The 11,273-nt window shown below is 32.6% G+C and overlaps 1 protein-coding gene across 1 annotated transcript; it reads right to left on the bottom strand.

The window, feature by feature from the left end:
* Nucleotides 1-18: 18 nt before the first annotated feature.
* LOC145595563 (nudix hydrolase 16, mitochondrial-like) lies at nt 19-9,589 on the bottom strand. The gene is made up of 4 exons (XM_081651976.1): nt 9,324-9,589; nt 6,283-6,397; nt 2,634-2,717; nt 19-517 (listed from the first exon to the last, which is right to left on the bottom strand). The coding sequence occupies exons 1-4, from the start codon at nt 9,392-9,394 to the stop codon at nt 239-241; spliced, it is 549 nt and encodes a 182-aa protein (XP_081508102.1). The 5' UTR covers nt 9,395-9,589; the 3' UTR covers nt 19-238.
* Nucleotides 9,590-11,273: the final 1,684 nt, after the last annotated feature.

The raw sequence follows: 11,273 nt of genomic DNA, 5'->3' as shown, positions 1-11,273 counted from the left end.
ATCATATCTAAGCATAGATATTTAAACTTTCAAAGTGTTACTTCTAGCATTAATTCTGAAATATTGGTGATTCATGTATGTATATAATGAAAATGAGCTCAAACTACAATCCTTAATGTGCAAGATTCAGTATTGGTAATGGCCATCAAATTAACGGCGACAAATAACCAACAGTACTAAGCAAATATTGCCTTGGAATCATCCTCTACTATTATTTCCCACAATGTTTTTTGAAGCCTTATGAATCCGAGCCATCTCTTTCTCTATCTCTATCTGCAAACTTGTCCCCATGCCATTTGAGGAAGCCATCAACAAGAGCAACTCTCATCCATGCATGGCGGCAGCTCTGAGCTGCTTCAGGAACAGTAAGCCAGAATCTATTTCGCATGCTTTGCTCAGGCCACGATCCGAGTTCTTCCTTGACTAGCATAGCAAACATAGCTGCTTTACACAATCCTTCTGGGCAGAATTCATCTTGATGAGTTTTGCTTTTGAATTTGTAGTACCCAAGAAGATCCTGAAAAGAAGGAAATACAGCATAATTTAACTAAAGTTCCAACCAGTTGAAGATCCCAGGGGCTGGGGGTGGTCTTGGAAAAGAACCAGATATTATTAAAAAATTAACAATATCCCCATTAATGCGAAAATAAGAATGGTGTTCAATAACTTAAATCTCCATACAAAAAGATCCACCACATACATCAAAGATAGGTTTGTCAAGTTAGATATGCATGTGGGAATCTATAAGAAAGAATTATTAAGCAATTACTAATGAAATTAAAGCATACAAGAGGAAACAAAATGATGAGGAAAAGTTGGTTACAAAATATGACTTCAATCTGTGGATAAAGGCAGCCATGATTATTGATTAGCATCAAAGTCATTACATTTGTCACTTTCAAAGGCTCAAAGCCCTTCCCCAGCCCTATTAGTCTAATACACCAAGCATCATTCTACTTAAATGATAATAAATGAAAACTTGCTTTATACTAATGTTACATAAATTAAAATATAATTACTTATGCGAGATCGAGACCAAATAACTTTTCAATCCTAAAACGTCTCTCCTTTCCATGACACTCCTTCCCTAGCCCTTGAACCTTGGATATGTTAAGCAATGACGTCTATTCTAAAAAATAAGTACTAAATCCTGGATTAGCAAATCATTGGCATCCTTCTCTCTTACTACAGTCCAATATAGTGTCTTGATCTGAGCAACTTAAATAATCATCCTAACACTCATGTGCCTCTTTAATTCTTGCTCCTTCATACTAATTGGTGAATCATCAAAAGGCCGATATTATCCATCTCATACATGAAGGTGAGAAAGAGCGGTATCACATTAAAGACAAGATGACTGAGAAACAAGGTGAAAATAAAGGCATCAAATGTCATAATACTCATAATAGAACACACACTCCTGTCAGCAAGTTCATAAGTCACTTGGTGAAGGTCGGAAAAGAATAGAATGTCACTGGGGGCGCTTTTTTTATTTTATTTTTTTTTCTCCCCCCTAAACGGGGAGTAGCTTCATCCATTTAATATTTTTACTCATGTCAAGTCATGCAAGCTATCATAAGTAAATCATCTTGTTGAATAAATAGAAGGCACAACAAAACAAAATTCACGAAATTGAATTCACGCAATAATGCAATATCAGTAGATGTGTGAACAAAAGCTGTAAACAAACACAAAGAAGGTTTATATATGAGAAGAGAGACATTTTCTTATATATTGGGAATGAAATAGAAGATTTCCTCAAATTGAGAATAGTTGCAAATTTCCTGCCAAAAACATTTTATAAAAAAAAAAAAAAAAAAAAAAGAGAAACAGGAGTAAAAAAATTTCACTTAAAAGAGTAAAAAGATAGATGAAAGCCAGCAACAGCTTTTCATATTGGCGTAATAAACCCTCTCTTTAGTGTCTGGATGAAAGACAAGGGAAAAGAGAGTGTGTGAAGAGGTGAGGGAATGTGGAATGGGACAAGGGACTGAGGAGGGAATAGAAAAGATTTATTCTTATAAGGGAAAAAAAAATAAAATAATGCGATATTTGGTTATAACGTAGAATTAACAGTGTATGGAGATAGGTGTTGGTTGGTAAAGTAAACTGATGGCTGACAGCTTAAAAAATAAATAAACATTTGAAGAAAATCATTTGACTTTCCAAGCAACTTCAACTTTTTATCTTTCTACCTTTTCAATACAACTATCAATTTATCCTACACCCCCCCCTCCCCCCTCCCCCCTCTTTCGTTTAACTATACTTTGTAGAAAATTATACTTTATTATAAAGTACCGTAAAGTGGAATTAGGGAATTTTGACCATTATTGTTTGGACTCAAACATTAAATTCTGTAATATTTCATAAAAGCTACTTCAATTCTACCTCTAATCACTACTAATTCAATACCTTGCTACAACTCAAACATTTTCAATTAGCATTTTAACCTAAATAAAACTGTCACCTAAAAAACTAGTGCCATACATCATGACCTGTCCAGCGATTATGAACCAAATAAATTGCTAGCAGTTGGGGGAAAAAGATACCTCCAATTCAAGGTGCCCATTTCACTGAATTCTATAGAACATTAAGACATTTTAAAGCAAAATGTGAAAACAAAATGATCATACCATAAGATCTCCTTTTACTCCAGCTTCTTCAACTGCTTCTCTTGCAGCTGCCTCCTCAACAGTTTCATCATTTTCCCATCCCCCCTGTGAAAAAAGCAACAAAAGGTGAGGGAGAGTTTTAAAATAATGATAAAATATGTGATTCAAGGCATGACATGCACACATACGTACCCAAAATCTGCAAGCCAGACTTTAGAGCAGATGTAAGACAGGAAGCTGTAAAAGTAATTAAAACACCCCTAAAAGGGATTTTAAAAAATTGAGTGAGCAAAACACAGGTAAGTATCATTATTCTAGTTGTTTGTGTGATTCATGTCCTAGTAGGATTACAAAGATAGTTTAACATGATGAAATTAAAAGGGATTTCTTCTCTTACATGAATAAATGTGGAGAATCAACATGAGAGAATATAAATGAAACTAAAAGGGTTTTCCATCTCTTCCTTGAATAAAGTAGGGCTCACATGAAAAGTTTACACTGGATAATTTCACTGACGAAATAGCCTAGTGACATAAAAATTCCTTGTTGAGATGACCTGTGGAAAATGTAACCTTTTATCCAGGTCAAACATGTAATTTTGTGCTTCTACTACAGAATTCTATGATTTTTGTATAGTAGCTAAGAAAGTTCAATCAAAACTAGATCATCAATGCTCCATAATTAATATACAGCATGTCCAATGTAAAATTAAGTAGGTTTCTTAAAAAAAGTTCACTTAGATTTACAATAATCCAACAAACTGATTAAGGGTTTGTTCAGTTCACCTTATTTCACTTATTTCACTTATTTCAGGTGTAATTCAGATCAGATTTTATAAGTTCTGATAAGGGTTACCCAAGTACAAATTACAACTAAAATAAGTTTTAATAAGTTCAGGTAATAAGTTCACATAAGTTCAGATCAGTGAAAATCAGGTAACTGAACACACCCTAATTCCAGTCCTATCACCTTTCTAAAGCTCTACTTGATCTTGGAGGGAGGCCCACTAGAGCCAAGTGATAAAAAGCACATATGAGAAATCAAGGTGATCATCTATCATCACATCATGTGTCGGAATGAGGTAAATCAGTAGAGAAAGTTGGGAAGGTGAAGATTAACATGATTAGAGTAAATTGACAACAATACAATTGCCTAAGAAAAAGAGTGGTTTAAAAAGGTGTACAAGATGAATTATTTACAAGGGAGATAACAATGAAAGAACTGCGATTCACTACCAATGAAGTACTCAAGATTTAATCATATAATATGATAATAATAATTTAAAAAATAAAAAATAAAAAAAAAAAATAAAAAAAAACTCTCATAAGATAAATATGGTATGTAGATAAAAGTGCATATGAATAAAAAAAAAAAAAAAAAATGAAGTGCAATCTTTCAACATACTTTCAAAAGGACGAGATTATAAACTACTTCCTCCGTTCCCATTTGTTTTTAACGTTTCCATTTTAGGTGTTCCTATTTGTTCTTTACATTTAGGATTTTTCTATTTTAAGACATAAAATTTAGACAACTTTACCCTTGCTTTATTTTTTAATATCCCCATGTTGTCCTCAATTTTGCATGTGATAGTGTACTTTTTCCAATTTTATAGTGGATGAAGTACTAATTTCAATGTTCATTATTACTTTCTCTCTCATCTCTCCTCTTTAACCTTTTCTTTTTCATTATTTTTTGTTACTAATAGTCCGTTTAACCATCTCCCAATGAATTATGATGACAAAAATGATTGAATGTACTCACTTTATCAATTTTCCTAAATAACCGCACATAATTCTTAAACGTAAAGAACAAAAGGGAACGGAGGGAGTATTTTTTTTTTTTTAATCAAAACTATTCTGCATATAGTGAAGATTACTTGCTTGAGTTTCCACATTTCTCCCATGCAAAAAGAAAGTTCATGGTTCACTCAATTTCATGAACATAACATATTATAAACTCCTTGTAGAAACTAAAGTTCTCATTATCAAACACACATGAAGAGAAGATAATATTCCACCTTTATAGCCTTATTCTCTAAACTAATAATTGTTTTGGGACCAAAAGGGCAACTACATGTCTACACCAATAAACTTCTCGAGATGCCTAGATAATTTGCTCTCTTTCTCTTTACATGTCTACAAGTCTATATCTCTATTGATATTTCTTCTTTAAAGGACATAATCCTAAATAATTATATACTAATATTTCAAATATTATACTCCCTTTGTTATTAGCAGTTTATGTAGCTTGAAATTTGCGCTTCCCAACACAAAACTTTGACCATTAATAAATTTAATATTGCGTAATAATTGCTCCCTCCTCAAAAAAACTTGCCCAATTTTTATTTAGAAATGTCTCAGATTAGTCACTTTACCTCATTTAGGACAAAGTTTTCTCTACAATTTTTCTAATGTTGGTCTTACACTCATTTATTCAGTTTTCCTTACCGTATTTTTCACAATTCTTAACATTTATCCCATTCTATCATGTAGTAAATATATTGAAACATTAAGAGCATAAAAAGTTGATACTTCATACTCTTCTATTTGCAACTGATATAAAAGAAAGGACCCATAACCAAAAGCCAAATAAAGCAATGTTGTAGCAAGTATTATGCAATTTGCCAAAAAGAAATATGTGCAATTAAAAGAGAACAAAAGATGTACTTTGAAAGTACATAACAAGACAAATCTTATAAGCTCTTTTATGATTTTCTTTTCTTTTTGTTGTTGTTGTTGTTGTACAAGGTAATCAAAGGGGATTATGTAAATATTGACATCCTAGTCACCTTTAAAACCAATTAATTCTAACAAAAAAAAAAAAAAAAAAGAAATTTTGGTCAACCAAAAAAAATAGTAGTTTCATGTTAGTCTATGAAATAAGCATCCAACCCAATTGCTTCAAAATTTCCTCCAACTTGTGGTGTCCCTATCAAATCATAAACGAGATAAACATGTGTTCTCCCCTGCTTAAGAATGAATAGTGAATAACTTGGTTGTACATGGAATAAGTTATAAGACTTAAAAATTTTTTGGGGGGGGGGGGAGGAGGGGGGGAATTGTAATTACGTACAAATCATAAAACCAACACTAAATCTCAATAAAAGACCTTCAATGGAGAAGAGAATGGAAAGAAGGCAGATTGTTATTTCCAGCCTCACAAGGGACATCAAAAGGAGGCAATAATATCTCTAATTTAGATTTTTATTCAACACACCTAATTTGGATATTAAAAGTAAAATATGGCACCTATTAAAGGAATAAAATAGAAAGATAATAGCATTTTGATATCTAAATAGAATACCAATCAAATGAATATTTATTGTCTTTAACTGATTGATGCCTTTTCATCAATAATCATCGTAATATTCTCTTTAGTTTGAAGTTTCCAAAACAAGGTACCCAAACCAGAAACACAATCTTGGGCGAGAGCTTCATCAAAGATTACACAAAAAAGTTTAGTGGGTGGCATCAACAGTTGATGGTCAACATAGGGGCAGCTTTTATGAAAACATAAGAAGAAGATTCAATTTAATAGGATTATTTGCAGGTAAGTGACTACTGACCTCCCAAGCAAACTATATGGTCATGATTCATGGTTAAATATAAAATGCCAAGTGCCAGTGTATAAAAAATTATTTCATGAAGAATGTATAAAAAATTCTCCATACCTTAGGGAAGAGAAGACCTGGACCACTCTGCGAGTTGATCATAAGTACCTCAATATTGCTCTCTGAATCGTCATTACTATTGTCCTCGCCATTTCTATATCTGAATGGTATACACCTGCCATGAGATATTTAGCTAAATCAGATCCAATGGGCTAACAATACCTTTTTACTCCAATGAGACACCATTCACTAGTTTATCAAACATTCAAAAAATTTAGCTATCACAACTAGTTTATCAAACATTCACTAGGTTGCTCAGCACTTATCATAAATTAATAAACCCAATATTCAAAAAATAAATACCCTGAAACAATTGAATCTATATGTTAGACTAAATAGTCCTTGCCAAGAGTTTACAACCTTGTTGGGGCATAGTTAATGATTGCTTAGAAAGCTCAACCTGCTTCCTGCCAGCTAAACGTACTCTGACTTAAATTTAGGCAGCAGCATAATAAAGCAAACAAGTGATTTGTAAAATAGACACCTTAGGAATCTCATGATATTGCTTTCACTTGGGTCATAATAGCTTAAATAAATTAACCCTAGAGGACTTAGCAAGCATGTATGGCATTACTGGTTATAAAGGCACAATTTAGCTGAGGAAAGCTAAACGGACTAGAAGATAATGTACACTTATACATATTGTAGAATTTGTAGTATGACCAATAACAAATAGTGGCGTAACAATCGTGTTTAACTCTCCACTTTAGTCATTTAGTTTAACTGCGTGGTTCAAAAGGCAGTAATTAGCAGTTACCGGCTTACCACTCTAGAGCTAGATCACCAAAAGGGAAATTCTAAAAGACAAAGCACCCCCACATGTCGAGAACTTGTTATATTAAACACCTCAAAAGATCTTACAATGACATTTCTGTATCTGTTGGAGAAAAAAGCCCCATCTAAATGACCCCTCAGCATTACAATATAATACTCCATAAATGTTAGATGTGATCAACCTTTGGGAACCACTGGTGCTTCATCAAGAGTTCGCCAATACGAATTTAATTGCTCTCTTAAATAATAAGCTTATAAGAAAAGAGCTAAAACGATTCATAATTACCAACCCAAAGCTGGAATTTAATTAGATTCAGTTCCAGGATAAACATACATCAAATTATCAAAGTACTCATACATGAACTAAGTCTTAAACATCTATCACAGCGCTTACTATGTTCCACTTTAGTATATCCTAGGTGACTATTCAAGTTAGCTCATAATTGAATACTAGGCCAGTTATCCTGACAAGATTATGGATTCTTGATACATTCATTTTGGACCAATAAAATCCAATGTCTTTTAACACTGATATCAGAATCCAAATAGCATAGCAAAGACCTAAGCTTACTCTCACTAAACTTATAGCATAAGATTTGCCTATGCAAAATTTTATTGGACAAGAAAAATGTACTCTTATTGATTACACTCTCTATATAAAAAATAAAAATAAAAAACTAGAAGAATTGTAGACAGTAGGAATTAGTGCACTCTTCATTCTAAATTGCTAAAGATGGGGCTTGTAACAAAGTGAGTTTTCCTTCCGAATTCTTATGTGTGCATCCCATGTGTTGAGCAATATATCCACTCTCTTAACATGAGGAATGGCCCTCAAGTTCACATGATCAACAAATTAAAAAGCTCGTATAGACCGACCCAACCCCCCCCCCCCCCCCGGCGGGCACTTTGAGCAAAAGCATGCATGATATTTACTCATGGGTCCAACAATACAACAACCTCAAAAAGAAGATTTTACCCAACTATTACTGCTTTTATTAGCCTTTTGAAGAATGTTGATTGTCGAATGCCTATTTAATACTACGTAACTTCTATTCTTCAAGAACATTTTCTCTAATACTTTTCTTTTGCCAACATGTTCTCCATCAACCCTCATAAAAAGGCTCAAGGCGCACCAAGGCGTTTTGGAGTACCTTGCGCCTAAGGCGCGCCTCATTGAAGTGAGGCGCATATAATAAGAAACAAAAAAATCTGGAAAAAAACTCATTATGCGCCTCAGGCTGTGCCTTAAGCTGCGCCTTAGTGCGCCTAGGCGCGCCTCGGTGCGCCTTAGCTGCGCCTCATTGAAGTCGCCTCGCCTAGACCATAAAAAGCGCATGACCTCTAACGCCTTGCACCTCAGCGCGCTTTTTCAAACATTGCTCTCTACCATTGAACTTCAACTAATTAAGGACAAGTTTTATACCTCCAAACTACCATAAGTCTAATTGGACTTGTTTTAGTTGCAATCATAACAGCAACAATCTTTATCCAAAAGCATGTACCCAAACCTCTCAAATTCACAACCACACCTAATCCTTATCCTACAACCTAAAGTAACACCGACTGAATAGCTACATAAAGAAAAAGAACAACAGATTTCAAGTCAATTATGTTTTCTAAAACCAATTCCTTTCACCAATCACAATGTTGAACAAGAAAATAGAATACAGGCAGCCTAAACACAGAAACCAAAAGCATAACCCCAAATCACTTGTATGCTCAATTGTCAAACAAGACTAAGGTTTCTCAGCTAAGTAGCTAACCAATGAAATAACCAAGAATTGTCAAACAAATTATATTTTACAATAAAATAAAATTCAATATTCAAATAGACCTTTTCAATTGAGAATAAGGTTTCTCATTTGCTAATAAATTAAACAAGAAGGTGACAGCCAAAAATTAATAATTACAATGAAAATATCTCGGAAATCGATCAAACTGTTAAAGAACAAAGATATAAATACCCACATTGGCACAATTTTGACCAAAAATGTAACAATCAACACAAGGAACCCCAACAAAAGAAACTATCACTGCTCCATATTGACCTACAATTCAATGACAACAACATTCGGAAAACGACAATGGCAAAAACAAAATTTCATTAAATTTAATAAAAATAACCCAACACATCAAATCAACAAAAAAAACATACTTCATATCACAGGACAAAATATTCATTAAATCATATCATTAAACATAGAATATAGCAAATAAAACTTAATTAAAGTGTAAAGATGAAAAAAAAAAGGAAAGATAGAGAATACCCAGCAACAAGGCGACAGCCATCATTATATCTTTGTTGAAGACGACCGGTGCGGGCCACCAAATCAGACATGCTCAAAAAAAAAATTAAAACTTTGTATATAAAATCAAAATCCAAAGAATTGGGTTTTCTTATGCATTCAAAAGGGTACACCCAGAAATCAAAGAAACATAATAATATTCATTTGATTTGTTTCAGAACAAAAAATCTGCAGAATTTTCTTGGTTTTTTTGGTGGGTTTTGGGTAATTTGTGTAATCAGCAAACATTGGCTCAATTTTTAAGAGTGAGAATTGGAATTGATGTGGGTCAAAAGAAGTATGAGCAGAAAATAATTGACGAAAGAAAGAGAGGAGGAGGAGAAGAAGGCGGTGACAGCGGATCGGAGGGAAGAAACTGGGCGAAGACCGGTGGGTCAAACTCACGTGGGTTGGATCATAAAAATGGGTAATTGGGTCTATAAAGGTGGGCCATTCTTTGTTACTTTTATACCAATGAAAATGACTTTCTTCAATATGTGGGCCTCCAGTCTACCCTTAGTTTTGTTTAAATTAAAAAAATAAAAATAATAAAAAAAAAATAAAAAAAAAGTGGGTTTGAAATTTGGAAGATTTTGATTCTGCACACCCTTAATTGAATTTGGCACACCTCTATGTGGGAAGAGTATAAAATTGTGCTCTCACGTAGGGTAATTATATACTCCTAGACTCTAGTATAGCTATTTATCCCTACACCCCCACCCCTAAATAATGCATAAACAAACCCAACAACCCTTGTAATTGTGTAGTAACTGAATAGTAACCACACTTTTTACCCACCTATAGATAAAAATAAAAAAAAATAATTCAAATCATCATTTCATTTCATTTTCTCTCTCCTTACCCATTTTCTCTCTCTTCACCCAATTTCTCTCCCTAAACCCATTGATCTACTTTTTCAAACCCGAAATTTCTACGAATTTGAGACAAATTATCAATAAAAATTGTTCAATCACTACAAAATTCAACAAAACAAGATGAAATTCGAAAGAATAAGTGGTTTTGTTCATATTTGGTTCAAAAAAGAGTAAGAAACCTAGGTTTTACTAATTTTTTTTTTTTTTTTTTTGTTGTGATTGTATTTCAAAACAATTATTAAAACATCAACTGTGGAAAATCCATCATGTAAGCATTTACTATAGTTTTAGTAATTTTTGTTCAAAAACTAGTAAATCAAATCATTATATTCTTCTTTTTTTTTGTACAACGAAGAAAATAGTTCCAGAAAAGGAAAACAAAGATTCTGGAAAAATGTAAGTATTAATAAAATTAATTCGTAGTGAAATTTTTCTTTTGATGAATGTTCATTTCCATTTTGATAAATGCTCATTTATACATTAGTATACTATCATTCACATGTTTTTTTTTTTTTCCGAAAAAACTCTCATTTAATTAATACAAATGCTCATTCAATTCATATGTATTTAATAATTATAGTCATTCGTGTAACAATGATCATTTTTTCATAGTTTGAAGTGGAGAATTATTTTGATGAATGTTCGTTTTTATTTTGGTAAATGTTCAATCACATAATAATACATGGTCATTCACAATTTCACATATTAACATACGATTATTAGAACATCAAAGGTGTTTGATGAATGTTCATTTTTATTGCAGTACGAAGGAAATAGTTTTAGAAAAGAAAACAAAAAATCTGGAGAAAAGTAAGCATTAATTAAACTAGTTCGTAGTGGGTTTTTAATTTAATAAATGTTCTTTTCCATTTTGATAGATAATCATTTGTATATTAGTATACAATCATTCACTTGTTAATAGATGATTAATATATATATATATATATGTATAGTCATTGTATTAATGTTAATTCTTTTTCATAGTTTGGGGTAGAAAATTATTCTGATGAATTATTCTGATGAATGTTCATTTGTATTTCATGTTCATTGATTGATA

This window comes from Chenopodium album, chromosome 19 (assembly GCF_948465745.1).
Source record: "Chenopodium album chromosome 19, dcCheAlbu1.1, whole genome shotgun sequence".
Lineage (NCBI taxonomy): Eukaryota > Viridiplantae > Streptophyta > Magnoliopsida > Caryophyllales > Amaranthaceae > Chenopodium > Chenopodium album.
This window is presented reverse-complemented; position numbering and strand designations above follow the sequence as displayed.